At 40.5% G+C, this 23,673-nt stretch overlaps 1 protein-coding gene across 1 annotated transcript; it reads left to right on the forward strand.

Annotated features, from left to right (window-relative positions):
• Positions 1-14,993: 14,993 nt before the first annotated feature.
• On the forward strand, positions 14,994-15,500 carry GREM2 (gremlin 2, DAN family BMP antagonist). The gene has a single exon (XM_040968218.1). It carries the CDS (start codon positions 14,994-14,996, stop codon positions 15,498-15,500), a length of 507 nt encoding a protein of 168 aa, XP_040824152.1.
• Positions 15,501-23,673: the final 8,173 nt, after the last annotated feature.

The following is a 23,673-nucleotide window of genomic DNA, read 5'->3' on the forward strand; positions in this document are numbered from 1 at the left end:
CAGGAGTCAGGAGCTTTTGCTGGGTCTCCCACATGAGTACAGGGTCCCAAAACCTTGTTCCATCCTTCACTGTCTTCTCAGGTCACATACAGGGCGCTGGAAGGGAAGTGGAGTTGCCAGGACACGAACTAGTGCCCATATGGGATCCTGCCACTTGTAAGGGGAGGATTAACCAATTGAATTATTGTGTCAGGTCTGCATATTTATTTTTAAGAGTGCTTACACTGGTGTTTTTTTTTTTTTGTCCTATTACCCTCCACATTCAACAAAAATCTGTTAGGCTTGTGTACTATTTGCCCAGGCAAACAAAAATTCTAAATAATGGGTTGGGCAGGTGAACTGAGAAGATGGAAAGATAACCAATACTCTCTCCCTGCCTCTGCTTGCTGTTGTTTTGCTTGTTGGGTTCTGAAGTGCATGGATTCCAAGACTTATCCTTATCAGGGACTGCAGCATCTTTACCTTGAACCAAAGACACTTGCTCTTCAAACAAACAAACCCATCAAATGTCAGAGTCTGGAAACCTCTCTTGGTGACCCAATTAATGCCACCTTGCATGTTTAATGTGACAATCCAAAATTATTAGTGGTATTAATTGTAAGACTGAAAGCTGAATGCAAACTATAAATAAGAATAATTAAGTACTTTGAACATAAATGCATGTCAGGCTATATAATCTTTGAACATTGCTTTCATTTGTCTACAATGCTTTATGAATTCTTCAAAAAAAGAGCTAGCAGAACTTGCTTAACCAAAATAAAGTTATGCTAAAGACAAGGATTTTTTCAAAATTTCCATTCAATGCAAATGCCTTTTTTGTCTTATCAATGAATAATCCTATAACATTTCTTTACATATTCTGTCAGGGATAGAGGGCTTAATATGCTGTGAATCAATCCATGTACTTTTTGTTTATGAGAATGATGAATGATTTATATTGACTTACAAAAACTGAATTGTATTTATCAAATATTCTTAAGTCAAGTAGAAGTTTTAAAATTTCCATTTCAATACATTCATTAGATAATTAGCTTCTTCGATTGAAGTGGAATTCATATAACTCAAAATTAATTAGTTTAAATGCACAATATAGTGGCATTTAGGACATTGGCAAAGCTTTGCAAGTACCAGATCTATGTTGATTCAAAACATTTTCGTTGTTTTTAAGGACACACTGTACCCATTAAAGAGTCCCTTCATCTCTAATCATTGGCAGCCAGAGACCTGCCATCTCTATGGAGTTATGCATTCTGTACACCATTCATTTTTGAAAGCTTTAGTTACTATTTTTAAAATGTGTGTATTGAGTGCCAATATTCCCTCATGGCTGATTTACTCATTGGCCTGTCTGCTCTGAAGTAGCTCAGTAGAGCTTCACAAAACTACCCTTCAAATATCTGACCGGGATGCTCAGGGGTCCTAGTCCCTTCAGACCTCATCACTTCTACTGCTCTCCGTTACCCACACTGAACACATGTGGGTTTCTTTGGTCTAGCATTGTAGTGCAACAAGTTTAGCCTCCATCTACAATGTTAGAAACCTATATGTGTGCCCTTTTGCATCCTGGCTGTTCCACTTTCCATCCAGTTTCCTTCTAATTCATCTGTAAAAACAGGAAAAAAAAAATGGTTCAAATACATGGGTCAAGGCCACTCACAGAGGAGACCTGGAAGAAGCCCCTGGTGTCACTTTGGCACTGCCCCAACCAAATAGCATGTAGGGGGTGAACCAATGGTTTCACACACACACACACACACACACACACACACACACACACACACACTCTCTCTCTCTCTCTCTCTCTCTCTCTCCCATGAACAAATAAATAAATAATTTTTAAAACGTGCAAGATCCCTTCTCTGGCCCCTTCCACCCAAACAGACAATGCTCTGGAGATTCTCTGCAGTTTCTGAATCCCCCTCTGAATGTGCCTGTCCTAAAAGAAACTTGAACTTCATGGAAACATGTAATAAGAGAAGGAGAGAGAAACTGGAGAAGCAAATGGGCTGGGTCCTTGGCTGGCATCTGAGCAGGCCTGTGAGTGTCCATCCTCACCACGTGTGAGTGGCAGTGAGCCAAGGCTCTGGCCCGCAGCCACCCCCGAGCATGTGCAGGATCTGCTCTGGATGTGGCCTCCCATAGCTGCAGCTGCTGGAGCACACAGGCATGGCAAGAATGGAACTTAAGTGGAACCACACGTCACAATTACTTGCCAGTCATTTCCCTCACATCTTCCTGTCACAAGTCATTAAAGAAGACCTCTATTCTAAACATGCAGAAATTGCTCAAGGAAGAAGAGCTGTTAGATCTAAATCTCAATTATGTTGTACACTGATTACTGTGCATCACTGCATTCATTAGTCTCTGGTCCTGACTAATAAGAATATAATTAGTGAAATTTCCCCTGGGCAATGAACCCGAGCCAAGATCATTGTTTTAGACAAGTAAGTTACCTTGTTGAGCAGAGGATGGAGTGCTGTTTGGAAAATGCCATTTCTCATATCAATCTTTAAAAATAAAAAGTGCTAGTTTTCGTATTCCAGCTCAGATTCTGAGAATCTGAATTCTCATAGAATGAGGTCTGGTATCTGCATTTCTAACATTATCTTGGGTGTCCCTGATTCATAACAGAATTTCAGGACCATTTATAAAGGAAAAAAGAACCCCTTTGTGAATTTTTATTGCACACAAATAATATAGTTAATAAAACTGTTCTATGGAAAATTGTACCAATAGCTGTGTTTGGAAATAATATAAAATATTTGATAAGGTTGGCTTAAGGTATAACTGTTTCTGTTTGATGTTAACAAGAAACATTCTCTACAAATACTTCAAAAGTTCAGTAGTAGTTCTCTTTATTTACATTATTTATAATTAGGCTGATCCAAGGAAAGATCTAAACAGAGAGTTATAAAAAGTGAACTGGACACCAAGCATCACAAGCACATGTGCATTCAGTAAATATTTGCTGCATGAATGGCACACTTAAACTTATTTTATTTCCCAAACAAAAAGAAAAGAATGACTTCCCTACCCTCACAAGCTTTTCCCCTTCTCAAATATCACTGATGTTTTGACTACTTGAATGCTAGCTAGTACAACATCTGTCATTTCTCTGAAATAGGCATTTCTTCTATTATTCAGTAAACATTTAGTGGTCATCCACTAGATGCCCAGGATCTGTGCTGAAATTTCATGAATGCAGGTGTGAACAAAACAGACTGAGTCTGTACACCAGTAGCGTTTCCATTGTAGATAACTAATAAGTTAGGCATTAAGGGTAAAGGTTAATTACTGGAGAGGAAAAGGAGAACTCAGAAAAAGTACAGGGAACATGAAGCATTGGCATCAACATGGCATTTGGCCTTCTTTGGTTTTGCTTTGGCAGGGAGTGATATGGAGTGGGCTCTTGATGTTGTAATTTATAGAACATTAAAATTCTTTTTTAATGTCCAGACAAGTAGAGAGAGACAGGAAGTAGATAAGTGACTGTCTTACATCAGAAGCAGGAAGGAGTAGAAGAAAAGGAGAAGAATGGGAAACAATTAGTAATGGTCATGGAGTTTCCCTTAGGGTGATGAGAATGTTCTAAAATGAATTGCAGCAATGATTGCATAACTCTGTGAGTATGTTCTGCGAACTATGAGTGAATTTAAGACGTGAATTGTATCTCAACAAAGCTTTTGTTCTGTTCTGTTGAAGAGAGAAAATGCTTCCAATCCTTTCCACTTACTCAGGTTGACTCTCTCTCTCTCTCTCTCTCTCAGGTTGATTCTTCTTAAATGATAGGCTGGGTGAACTGGAGCTCATCACCCATCTGAAAGCTTCACTAACAACATACAGTATGCTTATGTACAGGTCTTCCCCCATTGCTGTCTTGCCCTCATCGCTCCCCTCCTTTTAGCTTCTCTGCCACTCATGCCAAACTCACCTCTGCCCATCCAGAAAAGACTTCTCAGTCTTGCCTTGCCTTCTTACTACCTTTGCTATTCCTTTCTTTGCTCTGCTGCATCCTTGGTTCTCATTTCATTTCATTCTTGAAAAGCTGGTCTTCCTGAGCTACAGCAGGTGCTGGGCAATTGTCACCAGAAAACTAGACAGGACTTAACATCTTGAGGGCTATCAACCACCAGGCATTTTTACCTCTTGTGCCATAGAGTCCTCAACTCTATCAGCCAGCTTTTCCTCAGAACAGCTCCATGCTAGAGCATATCAGCCACCAAGTCCTAGCTCAGACCTGAAGCATAAAATTAGATCTACTCCCTTTCCTCATTCTTGGGTGCAGTCGATTAGCAAGTTAAAATCTAAATATTTGACATGTTCCCTTCCCCTCCACCTCCATAGCTTCTTAGGTCCAATTAGCTGGTCTCCCATTCCTAGTGTTACTGTCACTTTTTATTTGTCTCATTCCTGAGTTGAAATCATTACCTAATTTTTCTTTGTAACTTAAACCCTAGGGAGATACGTGGTACACGCAGAGTGAAGGAATGAGTCAATTAATGTATGCAACTGTAATAAAAGTACTACTTACCATGCATTCACGAAGGAAGAGAATTTAGGGTATTGGTATTCATCTTTAATATGCTTTCAACACTTTTTCTTCATTTTTCCATAATTCCATTTCCACTGGCATGTTTTAAGTGTCCTGGTTGTCCCTGATTATGTTTGTTTTCTTTGGTCAACAGCCTCGAATTTGCCCTCTAATTTGTTTGAATCCAGCATCGGTTGTCAATAGGAGCTAACTTGGAAAAGGTTGCGTACATAAGACTTAACACCAACCAAACCAGACTTCTTGTTTCAATTAAATTACTTAATATGGGATTTTCCAGTCCTCCCTGGAGCCATTAGCCAACAGAGTGTTTTGAAAAAAATGTCAGAAAAGAGAGGTTGCAGAATGTAAGAGACATGAGTGAGTGAATCAGAGCAGAATGAAGCCTGAGCTGCTTTTTTTTTTTTTTTTGCAACATTTACTTGTGGCCTTAACATTTTTTTATGTATCAAAGAATAGTTTTTTTTTGAAGAATTATGTATTTTACTTGAAAGGATTACAGAGAGAGAGGAGGGCAGACAGAGAGAAAGATCTTTCATCTGCTGGTTTATTCCCCAAATGACTAACATGGTCAAGCTTGGCCTATTCAAATTCAAAAGTCTGGAGCTTCTTTTAGGTCTCTCATGAGCATGGGCCCATCCTCCAGCCATCTTCTGCTGCTGTCCCAAGTCCTAAGCAAGGGGCTGGATTGGAAGTGGAACAGCCAAGACACGAACTAGCACCCATAAGGGGTACCTGTGCCACAGGTGGAGGACTAGCTTGCTACACCACCCTACCAGCCACTTACTCGTCAGTTTGGTATTTAAGATGACTTTGTTATTCTTCCTCTCAGTTTTTTGGTTAAGAAAATTTGCATAGAAATTTAAATTCTGTGCCTATAAAATATTTACATTTTTTTCTTCAAATTGACTACTCATTGATATATAAATAGTTGTATTTGGACAAAATAGTATAAATTATTCAATTTAGTATATAAACATTTAACACATTAATGTAAATATTAACTATTGGCTTTTCTTAGGTAGATGCCCAATGAATGGAAGAATTCTGCTCTTCTTGTGAATGAGCATTACTTATTTCCAGAGTTAATACACTTCAAAACTCTTGGTTAGAGTTGGTGCTTTTTCCTTTTAAAAATCACATCTATACCAATATACAATCCATTCAGTAACTCAGTTTTCTTTTTTTCTTTTTATTTTTAAGTAATTATGAACTTATGTTAAAGACATAGTTACAGAGGAGAGAAAGATATTCCATCTACTAGTTCACTCTCCAAATGCCCACAAAAACCTAGGCTGAGCCAAGCTGGAGGCAGAAGCTTTTACCAGGTCACCCATATGAGTGACAATGGCCCATGTATTTCAACCATCTTCCACTGCTTTGCCAGGTCCAAAAACAGGGAACCAAACCAGAAGGATAGTTGCCAGCACACAAACCAGCTCCTATATGTGATGTTGGCGTCTAATTCATTACACCACAACACATACAATCACCCAGTCTTTCTTTCATTCATTAATACTAAATATCAGATCTATATTCTACATCAACCATAAGCCACCATAAACACAAAGATTAAACACCCTTGTGCTAACTCAGTGGGAAAGGAAAATGTACAGGTAATGTCCCCGCAGTGTCTTACAGGCTGTAGAAAAGCGGTGATAACAATTCCCCCCACCCCCCAAAAAAAGAATACAAGAAACATGTTTGATTTCACAAAGGAAATAACAATTGAATGAAGCCTAAATGACTAACACTCCTCTGATAAACAATGTTTCAACCAAGAGAAATAGCTGGACCAATGTCTGGATGTGGGGAGTAACTTTGAGTAGGGTAGAACACGTGATTATGTGTTTCAAGAATAAGGTAGAAGGGAAAGGAACATTCCATGATGAAATCCAAGAGGGGACCAAGACCAGAGAACACCTAAATGCTATGCCTGCGATAATGAAGTTGTAAATCATGGGAAATCCTTTAAAGGTTTAATTGGAATGAATATCAGAGTTGCCTGTTAGGATGTTCATTCTGCTAGGAGTGTAGATGATGGAACTGAAAGCGTGTGAGTCTGAGATGTATCTGATGGCATTGAGGCAGTAAATTGAGGTCAGTAAGGACAAAAGCATAGCAGTCATGTTCTGGAGACCTGGACTCAAGTACTGAAAGCAGGATTTACAAGTGGGCATACACAAAAAGAGAGAGAGAGAGAAAAAAGATGTCTTGGGGATGAACAGAATATGTGAGAAGTTAAGCTTAAATACTGTCCAATAACTGTATAAAAGTGTTTTACCTTTTAAAGAATTCAACTGACAATAAGTGCAGATACACTGATTCATTCAGTGAATTAACAACAATTACAAGAATCTGGTCACTTTCCATTTGGTACTCTTACTGTAAATATTGGACTAACTATCGGTACAGGATGTCACCGCCTAAGTCTTTCTGTAAGTACAATCAAAACCTTGAATAGAATGTTCTCCTGAAATGTCTTTTTTAAACCAGGGAATAAAATTCTTCCCCAGGGTTCTGTACCTTGCATCTTACTCATCACCGTTATGTCAAGTCATTATTCATGCCTTAATCAGTCACTTGAAATGACAATGGGGTAGCTAATTGGCTTGAGTAAACAACCTTTCACCTCAAAGTTATGGAAGAGTTTGTGAAGAATTTAGAATCCAATACATGAACAGAATGGTGTAGGTATGCTTAGGAAGAACGGAAACATTGGCACTTAGATTAACATGGTCTACCCTAACCCTCAGATTTCAAGTGTAAGTTGGAGTAACTTTTCCTTGAAGCAACTACTATGGGAGAAAGTGTAAGTGAATAGAAAGTATATCCAAATGTTAAACAAATAGAATTTGGGGCCCGGCGCGGTGGCGCAAGTGGTTAAAGGTCCTCGCCTTGCACGCCCGGGATCCCATATGGGCACCGGTTCTAATCCCGGCAGCCCCGCTTCCCTTCCAGCTCCCTGCTTGTGGCCTGGGAAAGCAGTTGAGGACGGCCCAAAGCTTTGGGACCCTGCACCCGTGTGGGAGACCCGGAAGAGGCTCCTGGCTTCGGATCGGCATAGTATCGGCCCGTTGCGCTCACTTGGGGAGTGAATCATTGGACGGAAGATCTTCCTCTCTGTCTCTCCTCTCTGTATATCCGCCTTTCCAATGAAAAAATAATAAAAATAAATCTTTAAAAAAAAACAAATAGAATTTGCATGCTGATAGGGTAGTTGAGTAAGACTGGGAAAATAGCTAGGTATACATTTTAGGAGTTATAAGTAAAAAGCTGATTTTTGCAGCCATTGGCGTAAATGAAATTTGTTAGACGCATGTGAGGAATAAGAAGACAGGTTATAGAAAAATTCTTGTGAACATTAACTTTTCAGAAGAGAACACTGAAAGAAAAATCAAGAATGTTGAAAGGCTGAAGGGAAAGACAAGAGAGCTTAGCATGAATTCCAGAGCAAGTGAAGAGCAGTTTCACAGACTTTACTAAGTGCTCCTTCAGTATTGCTATGAACTATCAGACAATAGAATAAAAGCAGCTTCAAAAGGCTCCCTTTCCTCCCCAAGTCCTTATTTCATTTATTGTTTGCTGCCACCTTGCCTGAATGTTCCATTTCCTGTCCTGAATATGTCTCAAAAATCTTTTCAGAGTCGTCACTTCGATATTTCCAAATGATATACTTGGTACCCAGAAGTTAAATTACTCAATGATAGTATCCTTTCTTCTTTGATTGAAGACCATTCTGAAGAAACACAATTTTTCCAGATGAAACTAAATTTTCCCCAGAACAAAATGATCATCAGTGTTCCACTCAGGCAAAGTCACTTGGAAAAGTAAATGAACCCATTTGGATTTGAAACTTCTGAGTCATGTGGATACCCAATCTTTCTGCTTTGAGATTGCAAGCCACTTCCTATTCTTTTCATGGCAGCTCAGATGAGTTAAGGTTAGACTGCCTAATTTTTCTTTTTTTAATGGTGTGATTCCTGTCACCACAAATGGGCTGTGACATTACTTTTCAGTGATGCCCTGCATTTGAGCTGGGTGTAAAACTTCCTTGTAAACAAATAGGTGCAGATTAAAATAATCATAAGATATCATTTCAAAGTTTTCAGATAGGCAAGCAGTAATATATCTGGTATATCAAGTATTGATCAGGATGTTCAACTGTAGGGACATACATGTAACTAAGCGCTAAAAATACTGATGCAAACCCTTGGAAAATACCTGACGAGAACTTGGTCTAACTCCAACTGCACACATGCTGTGATCAGTGCATTTTCAATTTTTCATGTTTCCCCTAGACAAACTTTAACAGATGAGTATAAATAAACAAATACAAAAACATTCAGTGTTATTGTATTGCCAATTGTGAAAAAGTGGATGTAGGCAAACTGTTCCTCAGTATGGTGGATGGTGAATTATAATTTGATATTCAGCAGCAGAGATGATAAGGCTCCTTACACAAATGCCTCATGCGTCAAATCTCAAACATGAATTTTAGGGGGGAAACCCTAGAAATGAACAGTGTACTTGTAGGTATATTAACACTAATTACATACACATGTACATGCATATTTTATGCAGAATGTGAAAAGTAAATGCGTTGACAGGATTGACAGATGTCAAATTCAGGATACTGATCATTTCAATGAGAATGGAAGGGGGATAATTTTTTAACTCTATGTTACTACTTTATTTTTTAATATTTTATTTCTATTGGAAAGGCAGATTTGCAAAGAAAGAGAAACAGAGAAATATCTTTCACTCATTAGTTTACTCCCCAAGTGGTTGCAATGACTGGGACTGAGCCAGTAAAAATCCAGGCACCAGGAACTTCTTCAGGGCACCCACATGGGTTCAGGGTTCCAAGGCTTTGGACCATCCTCTGCTGCTTTCCCCGGCCATTAGCAAGGATCTGGATGGAAAATGGGACATGTTTTCTATCTTACTTTATGTTTGAAATGTTTCATTTTTAAAATTAAAAGGTACTTTCTGCCAAAACAGCCCAACCATAAAATGAAGGCAATGGTTAAATTAGACAAAAAAAAAAATGTTGGCAAATATTTTCTGTCAAAGAACAGATAGCAATATGGTAGACTTTACGACTGCTGTCTTTACTCCTCTGCTCTTGTAGTAGAAAAGCAGCAAAGGACAACATGTAAACACAACTTTGTTTATAAACCTTGGGTTGGGTTTGGCCCGTGGCTGTAAGTCACCTCTGTTTACAGATGCCAGAGGTGCATGGTTTGAGAAGACAAGCAATCTTGTCTTATGAGGATTATCTTTGGCCAAGAAACAACTCTGTCTCTAGAGAGCTTGCTAGGGAGGTAAAGCACCAGGTTCCCAATCAAGGATTCCAAGTTAGTGATGAAGTACTATAGTTGTTGAACCTGTGGCAATAGAAACTCATAAAGTATTTCCTGAAATTTAACATTGCTGAACATTTCGTCTGAATATTTTGGTTTGGCTTTCAGGCTATTTTCATTCAGGCAGTTGAAACACGTTTACACTATTCAGTCCTGGACACTCCTCTTCAACCTTAGAAGGATGTGCTAGAATTCTAAGATAACAGAAAAAGTTTAAGTCTACTTTCCTTCACCATTCCTGCCTAGTAGGGTACTGGATCCTGAATAAAAGAAGGACTCCCAATGAAACTGCTAAATATACCACAACAATAAGATACCAAATTCTCTGGCATTGCCTGTACTCACAATGTCATGACACATGTAAATAGCAAAATGTTGGAACTGTGACTGCAGGTAAAAGACTATCTTATTGTAAAATACAGGGGATGATGGAAAAGGGAGGGACAGCAGGGAAGCCCCATACCCACAAAACTGTATAATAGAAAACAATAAAATAAAAATAAAATATAATAAGAAGGTACTGGCTCGACCAGAACTCCAAACCTGAGCAAAGTTACTCCATGGCTGAGTTCATCAGCTGAGCTATATGCTTTGGTCATTTGTGTGCCCGTGCTAAAATAAAATGATTTAGTGCTGCTGTATCCTTTCTCCTAAAAATCAGAAAATAATTATTTCTTAATCTCCTAATACAGAACACCTATTCAGGTCTTGACACTTCTATAATGGAAAAAAGCCTGCAATCATTAACTTCAATATCCTAAACTGTTTTTACCTTACAGCCCTTGTCCCAGTGTTTACAAAGGATGGGCCTGATGTGTTCACATACGAGGCAAATACTTGTACTACCTCTGTCTTTGTACAATCAGCTTTGGCTGATCCCGTCTGCTTAGGCCATCAGCATTTCAGCCGTGGCACCCTGGTAAACTGACAGTATTGTTAGGCCAGAAAGATGGGTGATGAAACCAACAGAATATTTTATGAGTTTCTTCTGAAATAAGCCAAAAACACAAGATGTGAGAATGAAATGAAGAATCCTCATGCTGTCATTACTGGCAGCTGTGGCAACATTCCTGAAAGACAAAAAATATGCCAGCCATTTCTCTGAGTAGTAAAGTGTCCCGAGACCAAGTAAGACTCTAAATTTCTAACAAGTATGCACAGGGTGGTTAGTTAACTGCTGACAACGGCATGCACCTTCCCTGCCCCTGTCCACAAAACCTCCAAGCCAGGGACCAGCAGACGAGGTGCCAGGAGCAATGGTGGCTCCATTGCTCTGCATCTCTGAGGATAACACAGCCTGACAGTCACTTTCTTGCCTCTTTACCTTTTTGGCACTGAGACATCGATTCCGTGGCAATCTTACTGCCGCTGACTGCAAGGGAAGAAAGCAAACTTGGGTAGGGAAAGGAGAGAAGAGCCTGACTTCGTCCCAATTACCTAGGATTCATCGGATGTTTGTTTTTTGTCTTCAGTTCCTGTGAGACACAACTTTTCAAGATGAATGTCAGATGTTTTGAAAAGCTGCAAAGCATGCATTTTGCTGGTCACTAGAGTGTTGGAACCTTTAACACAGAGGGTTTTCGCCTCACATTAATATGCACATGTTTTATCTCTGGTCTCCTCTAACACGCGACTGTGGCCTTTGAATGAGAGCAAGCAGTTATGAGCCTATCAGCAGTGTTAGTGGGGCTGTTCCTGGAACTGATATAAATCTTTCCTGGCTGGGACAAGCAGATTTTTGGTTGTGTTTACTCAGAATATTAATAATTTTAGAAATTATTAAAATGGAACCAAAATGATTTTTAAGAGGCTATGGAGATCACAAATCATCCTGCAGATATAATAGTGTGTGTAAGTTGAGTGTGTCCAATACTGAGTGCTTGGCATGAGACTTTCATATCATACTTTATGGGAAGAACTGAGGAAGTACAAGAAAGGCCCTTCAAAGTCTTGGCTTTAAAATGTCAGTAAGCATGTTAGACTATATATATATATATATACACAGTTTTAAAAACTATAAAATTATAAAAATGTTCCCTTTTGCTCCCCTTGCTCGATGTCATCTAGATAATCCAAGTTTTATCTTCTGGCAGCATCATCACTTTGAGGAATCCTGTTTAAATTTGAAGGGGCTAATTTAGTTATCACATGGTAGACATCTCCCTTTTCCTCTCTAGGAAGGAGCAGATGCTTTTTACTTTTCTGTGCATTCTCTCCTTTGGGGCGGTTAACATCATTGACCTTACCCGAGGCGATTCTTAAAAATGAGGATTGTAAGCTCCAGCCCAGCTCTCCTGATTGACGAGGCCTCTGAGTAGAACTATGTTCAGAAGCAGCCCAGATGACTCAAATGCTGTTGGCTTCAGGATGACTCCCCTGGGTGGACAGGCAGTTGTTTCCATACAATTGTTATACTTAAGTATTTGCTTGCCTTTCTTCAGCTTCTCAATCACAGGCTCGCTGAAGGCAAGGAAATTACAAGATATTCTCATCTCATTTGACACATATTTACTGAGCGCTTACTATACACCAGGCACTGTCCAGAATGCAGGCAACACAAGAGAAAAGCCAGGTCCTACTGTCATGAAGCTCATTCTGAAGAACCGGCCAGAAAAACAAAGACAAACAAACAAATAAATAAATAAGATCCCTGGTTTTAATCTTATTCCATGATCACCACTGTGGAGAAAAATAAGCCAGGAACAGAGTAATGAACTCTGCAACTATGGAGAAATTATATGCCAATATCTCATAGGAGGTGATGTGTGAGCAAAAATGTGAAGACTTATTGAGAAGGTCATGGGAATGTCCAAAGGAAATACAAATGTAAGGGTCTAAAGCAGAAGAATGCCAAGCATATTCTAGAAGCAGAAAAGTTGTATGCTGGAGTAGAGTGAGCAAGTGCAGGAAGCATTAAGGAGACCGGTGAATTTAACAAGGGGAATAGATCTCATAAGAGTTTATCCGACCTTTTAAAAGATTTATTTCTTTTTATTGGGAAGGAAGATCATATTTACAGAGAGAAGGAGAGACAGAGACAGAAAGATCTTCCACCTGCTGATTCATTGCCAAAGTGATTTCAATGGCTGGAGCTGAGACGATCCAAAGCCAGGAGCCAGGAGCCTCTTTCAGGTCTTACATGCTAGTGCAGGGTCCTAAGTTTTGGGCCATTCTCTACTGCTTTCCCAGCCTCAAACAAGGATCTGCAAAAGAATTGGAGCAGCCAGGACATGAACCAGCAGCCATTTGGGATCCTGACATTTGGCAAAATGAAGACTTAGTCATTGAGCCATTGCAACAGGACTATTGATCTGGTGCTTTAAGACCACTCTCTCAACTCTGGGTCTCATAAAGCCTTTCACAGGGTGTATTTAATTTTCATTTTCCCCACATACTTGCTGAAGGAATAAATCATCCTAGAGGCGATGTGCAAAATCCTCTTTTGGCTTAGACATAGATTAACAGCAGTGACATAGAGAAATAATTTTAATGTGGATATTTCATCGGGAACATTTTTATCAAAGAGGCAACTGTACTCACTGAGAGCCTCGTTTTAGCAACGTATTTCACGTTCTGGTTGAATGATCTCACTGAAGTGTACAAACTCTCTATGTCTCAGTGTCCTTATCTATAAAACCAGGAAAAGTAATACATGTTTCACAGAACTCTGAATAACTGAATACATCTAAACATGAGAAGAAACTGTGAGAGTGTCTTGTATGCTCCAGAAGAAATAAATTTCAGCTGTTGTCAGTAACATGGATATATTAAAGATATTTATAGGAATATAAGGAATTTAATGCATTTAATATTAAAATTTCATCATTTTTATATGCTCCTATCTGGCAAATATATAACCAATATGCATCATAAAATCATGTAATTATATAGATATTGAAGATGATGGTTACATTCCCATTTTAGACTATGCAGCTATGCAATTCATTGAGTGTTGAAATGTGCAGACACATAATGGGCAGTCATGCAGATGACAGCGTTGATAACATTAAGTATGCTGAGTTCCAGTTGTAAAATGCCATGGGAGTCCTCTGTATTGGGGAGAGTCAGGATGGCTTGAACCAAATCGTGAAACTTAAAAAATGAAAACATGTGAAACAGACTCTGAAGTCAGCTTTCATTTTAGAGATTTTGGTTTTTCTCCCCTTGGATGCATGTTTCAGGCCCAGTGAGAGTAATTTCTGTCCAAGCCCATTCCTGTGGGACTTCTATCCTAGACTCCTAAAACATGCAGTGAAAGATTAGCCACCATGTGGGTCACCTCTGGGTTGCGACCAACTTTAATGCTGTCTTGGTAATGTCTTAACAATTAGTGAAATGGCTTGCATTATAGAACTCTAACTTACAATTCATTTGAATGAGTTTAGTGTTCGTGTCCAAGTGTTAAATGCCAGGTATTATTTATTATACATATGAATAACAGATTTTTTTTCTAGTTCATGTTCTAGATATTACACTTTCAATAAGCTTGTGACACATGCCCTACTTTCCTTCAGTGTCTACTAATTAATTTTTTCTCTTGTTCACACCAAGCAGGTCATTTGGATGGCTCTGGAGGGAGGTGGGCTGTTCCCAGGATTAGGTCATAGCTCAATGGTTGTGCAATCCTGGGTAAAGGAGGTGAGTTCTGGGAACCTCAGAAACCGAGACGTTAATAACACCTCCATTCAGGGATCAAATGAGAAGAGCATGTCAAGCACAGTAAATGCTGGCTGTGTTTCCTGCTACCTGTACAAACTGGCTGGCGATCTGCCTTGACTGCGTGATTTTGCAATCCTGCAACTGCTCCGGGAATGTGTGTGTTTTCTAACTCAGTGACCATTTTGTCCACCTCCTCGTCCTGGAGCCATTGTTTAGGGGACTGTCACAGCTGTCTGTCACAGCTATCCTCAAGTGCACAATTTAATCAGTTAGCCACAACCGTTCGGCGTATTCCAGCCAGGCAGCAGCCAAGCCCCACCTGGTGGTGGTTCCTCCCAGCAGAACACGTGTTAAACAATGGGTTCCCTAACTGGATCGCCCTTCTCAACCAACCTGTCTGACTATTCTCTCGTTGCAGGATGTTCTGGAAGCTTTCCTTGTCCTTGTTCCTGGTGGCTGTGCTGGTGAAGGTGGCAGAAGCACGAAAGAACCGGCCCGCGGGCGCCATCCCCTCGCCCTATAAGGACGGCAGCAGCAACAACTCGGAGAGATGGCAGCACCAGATGAAGGAGGTGCTGGCCTCCAGTCATGAGGCCCTGGTGGTCACCGAGCGCAAGTACCTCAAGAGTGACTGGTGCAAGACGCAGCCGCTGCGGCAGACGGTGAGCGAGGAGGGCTGCCGCAGCCGCACCATCCTCAACCGCTTCTGCTACGGCCAGTGCAACTCCTTCTACATCCCGCGCCACGTGAAGAAGGAGGAGGAGTCCTTCCAGTCGTGTGCCTTCTGCAAGCCTCAGCGCGTCACCTCCGTCCTCGTGGAGCTCGATTGTCCCGGGCTCGACCCACCCTTCCGACTCAAAAAAATCCAGAAGGTGAAGCAGTGCCGATGCATGTCGGTGAACCTGAGCGACTCAGACAAGCAGTGAGCGCCCCCACACCGGGCAGGACGCAGGCAGCTCAGCCTTGCGCCCGGGCCGCCACCACCGCCTCTGTCTCTGTCCTCCCAGTTCACTCTCGCACTGTCTGGTGTCCCAAGCACGTTTCTGGCGGGGTAGGGGGTAGGGACGGGGGATGGGGCCTGCTGATGTCCTTGCCACAAAGGTGAACTGCCAGTGGAGCTTTGCTGATGTGTTCCCGACCGGCCCCAGTGCCCCACCTCTCCTTCTGCCACTCAGGTTGTGGGTCAAGCCCGAAGGAAGGAAGAGGCTGGGAAAGGAGCCACTCGCCGTGGAGCGGTCAGGAGGGATCTTGCAGGCGATGTGCTATGAATCCGGCACTGATGTTTCCACCGTGTGGAAGAGGGAGGACTTTTGGGCCTCACCGCTGCTCCAGCTTTGCGAGATGAAGGTTGTTTTACTCTTCGGAACAGCACCCCCAAGTTTCCTACTGGTGCCTTGGGCCGCTGGGGAGCCCAGGAGCTGGGCAAAGGACCTTCTTTCTTGGGATTCAAGGGCTCCCCTTGTCCACTGCTGTGATTTGGGCGTCCAAGTCCATAAAGAAGGATATGTGCAGACCGCAGGTTCTCCCAACAAACCTGATGCCAAGAAGGCAGCTTGAGCCGCGTGGGTCCCAGAGTGGGCTTTCATGGGGACCTTGCTCCCTGCGGTCCACACCTGCCCCCAACTACCAGCCCTTCTTCCATGACACCTGCACCTTGTCCCCATCTGTGGACTGAAGATGAAGTCTGGTGTGCATGCTTTTATCGCTGCAGTTAGGATATTATCACACAGTGTCTATATTAATGCTGGTTTTATAATTGACTTATATTGTAAAGAGCTTTTTTTTTAAGTATTATAGACCTATCTATGTATTATTCCACGTGTTTTGACGCTGGCTGTGCAGCACCATTCCGAGTAAGGAGGAGAGCAGGATATGATCTGCCCAAAAGGTGTTTTTACTCAAAAAATAATGTTTGGTTAGCAGTTTGTTACCATGCACCTATTATAGATTGGGCAACGAAATGGGAGGAGTCTTGATTTTAGTCTGAATACTATTTGATTGAAGGTACTAAAACATTGCAACACAATGGAGAAACTGGGTTGAGTTGGATGGGTGAAGAAGGAATTCCGTGCGACGCTGTCAACCCCAACTGAAAAGGATGGGTAATATTTAGGATGTATTTGTGGAAGGGAATGATATGTTATTTTCACTGACATGACACTGAGCAAAAAGAAATGATGATGAAAGAAAGAGATATTTAAAAATATACTGTCGCTTTGTGGTATGGGAAAAGGTAAAAAGAAAATATAGAGAGAACAGTCATCTAGTTGGAAAATTCTACTGAAAATATCCAACTTCCTCTTTTAAGACTTTCAAAAGCAAACCTTAGGTCGGCTTTCATTTATATAATGAATTGCTAGCTTTCATGTGATATAATTTGTTCTTCTGCAAAATGATTTTGGGTCCCTTCGCTAAATTGCCCCCAGGAAGTCTTCCCTGTGTGTGAAGTTTATGGAATCTGAAAAATGTGAATGAGATGCCATTGGTGGGGATCAGTTTTTCCGAAAACTTTTCACTGGGTATTCCCAAGCAAACTCTCTTGCCAAGGGCGTGGCTCCCTCGTGTGTGTGACAGAGACCCCATACGAGCTGCCTTGCAGCTGAGGCTTAAAGTAGTGACAGTAGATCGAGGCATATTTCCCTGGAGAACAAGTGTTGAGAGTGGGAGAGGGGGAGCCTGTTGATGACTCTGTTTCTGTGTACTGGACTGCAAGTGCCATGCTGCCGTTTCATAGTACCACAAGACCTGTGCAGAAGGCATTGCTCTCTGGGGAGTTCCTGGCTCCGGTAAAGGGTAGAGGCAGTCTGGTGTCAGGGGGGTAGAAACAGAATGAAATCCTTGAGGGCTGGAACCTAAGGATGGAGAAGAAAAAGTGGAGAAAATGCCCAGGGAAGGAAAGAGTTAGTGGCGTGACATGTAGCAGATGCCAAGTGAAGGAAGGAAATTCATGTGATCTTTCAGAGGGCATGGTGTAGGAGGGGAGTGGATATGAGTGTCCGACTCAACAGCAAAGCTAAGCTCTATCATTTTGACGACACAGAACCCACACAGATAGTGGAGAAATATGCTAAGAGTTCACAGAACACAGACATTAACGCACTCTCTTTGAACCTAAGTGTGGGTGTAGCCATAAAAGCAATCTTAAATGCTGCAGGGTGAAGCTCCTTCTGGGGTTATTGTATGTATAAAGTTTACCTTATAATGGCTAAAATTGTATTTAATTGTTTTCTGTTTTGTTTATAAATGAAGAAAAGCTATAAGTATAATGTAATTATTTTATAGGTATACTATTAAATTATAGAACAAATAAAGATACTCTAGGATTATACATGACCCTGGTGTAACGTGTCATCAGAGTGGACCCTGCACTTGTATCAACAGGCATTGGGAGGGAGCACTGTGCTTTCAGAGGGCTTGAGTCAGCCATGGTGAGATTAGCCCCTAACCTATGTCACACAATTTCCTTCAAGCTTTGACATTTTCAAAGAAATTCAGATTTGTTCATCCAAGGATCAGAAATAGAGGGAGTGGCTCTAAATTCTGGCATCTGAAGCCCCAACCAGCTGCAAACAGAATATTCACACTGTTCTTTCAATGAGAAGTACGGAATGAGGGATCATTGAGGGGGGTCACCGCAAGCTTACCTAACATTTAGCCAAAACATTAAGTTGGCCCCAGTTCACAGTTGATTGACAGATAATTGACTTATCTGTATTTAAGAACATGGTGTGCTCACTGTATGGAATTCAAAGGAAATTTAATTCATTCATCTGAGTGCATAAAAGGGGACAAAATATTCCACTTTAGGTGATAATATCCCAGTTCACTTGTTTCTGAAGCTGACTGAAGTTAGAGTCAATGCCAATGAAATTTTGCTACTGATTAAACAACCCAGAATTTTACTCTTTGTGAAAAGTCCTATTTAGTGGTTAATCTGTCATCACCAATTACCAATGTGTGCATAAGAGACAAAAAGACCAAATCATAAATTGTGTAATGCAGTCCAAAGGCTATTGTTGGAATATTTATTGACTCCTTACCCTCACCACCCTCATCACAATTTGACTGTTAACACTCATCAAGAACAGTAGACAGCCATCCACTCTATCAGAGGTGAAATATGGGAAATCGTTGGTTTTGCTGTTATTTGTATCCAATACTATTTTGGGTTAATGGACTCTCTAGTATTCAACCAATTAAATGAGACCAAAAAAATACTGTAAGATCATCATGTAAGACCAAAGGCCCCTGCCTGGTCTACATTATTTTCTTTGTTTTAAAGGAATATATATATGTATACATATATAGTATTAAAATGCATTATATTTACTAAAACATTTATAAAACACCTCATGTTTAATTACATGTTATATATGTGTATATACATGTATATATATATATGAGATGCAAATGGGAAAATATATGCATTGCATCTTGTCTAGAATCGTAAGTCATTGAATTTATTGAAATCATTGAATTCATCACCTCTTTCTAAATTACATGTTGCAAATCCTCCAACATACTTGTCACATATCTTTCCTCCTGTCCTATTAGATCATGCTAATTGTGTGGTGAATCAACGTAGTGTTTCATAGAATGTCCGTAAAATCTATGTTCTTACAGTCTGTATTTTGGCAAAGGGTATAGGAGCTTGCATGTAAGGCAGGAAAGATCATAAACTTCCCAAAGGAATCGGGTTCTCCTTTCTCAGGGGTATAACAAAAAAGCACGTTGGCTAGATCAAGTGACAGATGTTGTTTTAATACACTCTAGCAGAGAAGTCATACTGAGTACAGTTGCTGTCAGAGCCATTGTCATCTCCTGTTATATTCCACTAAATTTTTACAGAAGTCAGCATGGCAGAATATCAGGACTCTTTACAAAGTAAGGAGAAAGGTGGAATTAAAATTTTTATTTTGATGCAAAAATTTGAAGTTTATGTATTATCCATTATCTCATTTATGAATCCTTAGAAACAGGACAATGACAAGGCTTAATTCTACTAATTTGTTGTGAAATTTAGTATATTTCCAATTTATTCTTTTTGCTAGGAATGGAAGCAACTTTGAAGGCATATGGTTTCTCCCTCCTATCTACAAAACCTCTTATCTAAGATGTCAAAAATAAATGCCAAGATTCCTTAAACTACCAAGTGTGTGATTTTCTATTATCCTATTGGAAATCAGGAAAGTGCCACTGGGTTGGTTCACGGGACAGTGAGCCCAGCAAGAGCTGGACTTTGGCTAAAATTTAATAGGTCCTGCATTTACCCATTTGTCTCTGGAAAAAAAGAGACAAATTAGCTAAATGTCTGTTCACAGAATGTGGCAGTTAAACAGAATTTTTTGGAGATGAGAAGAGGATACCAACTTAAATGAGGGTCTAGGACAAGGATGACTTGAGCGGTTATAGATGCTGGGTCTTCAGGGACAGCGAAGTCATCTAAATAAAACAATTACCCATTTGAAGACATAGGAATGCAACTTGATGAGCAGTCAAATCTTGAGGACTTCTATAGAATTGCAGAAGATTAAGATGAAATTCACAAACCTATAAAACCTCAAGGGGCTAGCATGTGACAACATTAATTTAGATGCTGTGTGGGAAATTGGCATTCCACATTGGAGCAGTGGTTCAATTCATGGCTATTCCTCTTTTAGTCCATATCCCTGCTGGTATACTTTGGAAAGCAGCAGAAAATGGCCCAAGTGACTGGCTCCTGATGCCCATGTGGGTTACCTGGATGGAGTACCTGGGTCTTCACTGGCATGGCCCACTCCAGCCATTGTAGCCATTTAAGAAATGAACCAGTCAGAGGAAAGAAGATCTCCATCTCTCTCTCTACCACTCTATTCTTCAAATAATTCTTTGGAATAATAATAAAACTTAATTGTTTAAAAGAAAATAGGGAAAAGTAACCTTAGAAAACATTTTAAGCAGAATGATAATAAGAGGAAACGTCAGAGGGAATGAGGAAATATCCATCCATTAGTGGATGCAAAATATGGGAGTTTTCTTGCCTCCATTTCACTCCCTCCCTTAGTGATGGACAAAATCATGCTTTCTTCTTCCTTTGAGTCCCTGTTGGGCCTGATGCATAAGTCAGTGGCTGAATCCTTGCCTTGCATTCAGCAGGATCCCATGTGGGCATCAGTTCATGTCTCAGCTGCCTCATTTCCTATACAGCTCCCTGCTGGTGGCCTGAGAAAGCAGTAGAGGGCTGCTCAAAACGTTGTGATCCTACACTAACATGGGAGACCCAGAAAAATCTCCAGGATCCTGGCTTTGGATCAGCTCAGCTCTGGCCCTGAGGCCACTTGAGGGGTGAACTAGCAGACAGATGATCTTTTTCTCTGTATCTCTGTAAAACTGTATTTCCAAGAAAGAATAAATAAATCTTTCTACAAAATTTCTGCTACCTACTCTTCAACACCTTTTAAGCTCAGTATTTACAACCTTCCTAGCTCTGCTGTTTAAATCACGCAGTTTCTGTCTGATTAAGCACTGATGGTCCAAACAGTTTGATGTTGCTCCTATACTAACAGGTACAGAAACTGGTGTCAAAACATGTCCTAGAGAAAGTTCTTGGAATATATTTATTCATGTATATAATAAGGAGATACCTCATGCACACCAGTAGGAACTTTAGCTTAGTAGGAATGACCCCCAATAGCACTATGCCCATCCCAATCCTGCCCCATGTGCTTGCCAGTATGTGCAGCAGACTGGTCCAGTCTGTCCCACATCCCATTCAGCTTTCATACGCTTCAGTGGGCATTGAAGCCTAGCAGGCTTATTGTGTGGTGGGCTGGGCTACAGAATCTACTGGTTTTTACAACAGGTAGGGCTGGATGTAGCAATTGTAACTACCAGTGTGTGTGCATGGGCTGATGTGGATCACAGTCAAAGCTGGACCCTGCACTGACAAGCATACACAGGAGTCAGATCTGAGATCAAATGAGACACACTTTCTTTCAGAATCTCAACTGAACTGCTGGACTCAGAGCTCCAATCATGGGAAGAATTGCATGCACTATAGTCTGACTGTGCAGTGCATGTCACAGAACTGGGTATCTTCAGTGGCTTAAAGCAGTAGATGGCACATGCAGATGCACATGGAGGGTATGGCAGTCCATTGGAGCCTGCAGAAGGCATCTGGTACCATAGAAGAGGATGGAGGGCAGAACAAATTGGTCAACTGCCCTAGCCAAGTTTTGACAGGAAACATGTGGGTGATTGGAGACTCTAAGGTTGACTATGTCAGCCAATGGACTTTGGAAGGATTTCCTCATTCTTGAAATGGTGAGATTGACAGCCATTTAGAACTACTGAAACCACTTGTGCAGAATCCTTGGATCATGCTCCAGATCAGGGAGCCTGGATTGACATCCGGTGGCTGTTCCCCTTCCCTGGATATTGAGGCAGTTAGGAGGCTGGGTGTGGATTCTCCTCTTATTTTCTCCCTTCCCCCAAATTCCAGAAGAAATAAAAAAGTAGAAGCAAAGTTCTCACCCACTTTCCTTGACTCTTACCATCCTAATCAACTATGTAAATATCATCAAAAATAAAATAAAATAAAATAAGATGCCTGTATTATTGAAACAAATGGAAAGGTTGACAATGTTTTAAGCCCAGGGAAAATATGGAGAAAGGTTTATGGTTGAGAAAGAAGATAAAGCAGTTCAGTGGTTGGGGGTGGGAATGCAAAACTTGTTAGGTCCGGAGATAAAACTACAGGTTTATGAAGGTCCCAGATCACTCAGGATTTTTCACATTAAAGACTCTGGATAGTATGTTGAGGTCATATCTGTGTGTATAGAAACTAAGTAATGCAGAAAATTCAGATCAGAATATTTTCATAGAGTAAAAACTCATGAAGAACCCAAGTTGGAATATGGAAACAATCAGCATACTGCTGAAGGGATTTGTGGTGCTTCCTAAGGAGGACTTTAATGGGAGAGACTGAGAAAGCGTTCCTGGTATAGGCAGCAGGCAGGAACAACAGGAGCTGATACCTGAGTCAACACTCAGGAGCAAAGGACAGAGTCAGAGGCCAAGAGGAGGTCAGGATCCCAGGTACATTGGTGGTTCTGTTCAGTTCTGAGACACAGAAGGAGCAGAGGTGAAGAGACATGATGGCAAGCCGAGCTGGATTTGGAACGGAATATATTTTAAGAAATTTTGAAGAATGGCAAAATACATAATTGGAAATGACCAGAATGTCTCTTGGAGTAAATAGGAGTTCAAGACATAACAGCGATTGTTTTTGTCTTATTTTAAATCAGGATTTCTTAATCATTGGTAGATGTAAGTCCTTGGATCCCAAAAATCATATGCCAAATTTTTATTCAAGTGAATATGGAGACTAACGTGTTTCCACTCCCCACTGCTCACCCAAAGTTAAAATGATGGATAGATTCTGAAAACTTTTATGTAGTATGCACACAATGGACACAGAACTATTTTATTTGTTTTATTTTCATATAAATTAACATTCTAGAAAAATTGAAATAGAAACACTAAATACAGTATTGCACATAGCGATCTTTGTTAAATGCCCTATTATTTCATTGAAGGATGGAAATCTACACCTTGGAGGGACCAAAGGGACAGGAAGACTACAAATCAACAACCAAAAAAAAAAAAATCCACTACTGTTTCTTTGCACTTATACTACAAACTAAAAGAGACTGTACTTTACATAAGTACAAACACAGCTGTGATTTAAAACATTGCTTCTTACATTGTTTTCCATAATGCTTTGCAACAGCAATAAGCTCTCCCCTTTATTCACAACCATTACTCGCAACAAACATCATTAATCGTAATTTTTAAAAAACAAACAGTAATGTTAGAAAAAATTATCACAACTCATCATGAACTGAATTTAAATTACCCACAGAAAGAGTACAAGAAAACAAAACCAAATATTTTCCTAGACTCCTGTAGATAATGATTCATCATATTCTCATTAATCATCTGCTATGACACACAAAGACAGTCCCAATGATGTCAAAATTCTCAGGCAGGTAACTATTTAGTGAATTCTAGATAGATGCCAATTCATCCAAAAATTCAATATCCACCCCTCCCCCCACT

The sequence above is a fragment of the Ochotona curzoniae genome, unplaced genomic scaffold, assembly GCF_017591425.1.
Source record: "Ochotona curzoniae isolate NIBS_2020 unplaced genomic scaffold, NIBS_Ocur_1.0 scaffold_4683, whole genome shotgun sequence".
NCBI lineage: Eukaryota > Metazoa > Chordata > Mammalia > Lagomorpha > Ochotonidae > Ochotona > Ochotona curzoniae.

What these genes read in the sequence shown, in the direction of transcription:
- GREM2 (XM_040968218.1), top strand. Translation starts at nt 14,994, where the DNA reads ATGTTCTGGAAGCTTTCCTTGTCCTTGTTCCTGGTGGCTGTGCTGGTG.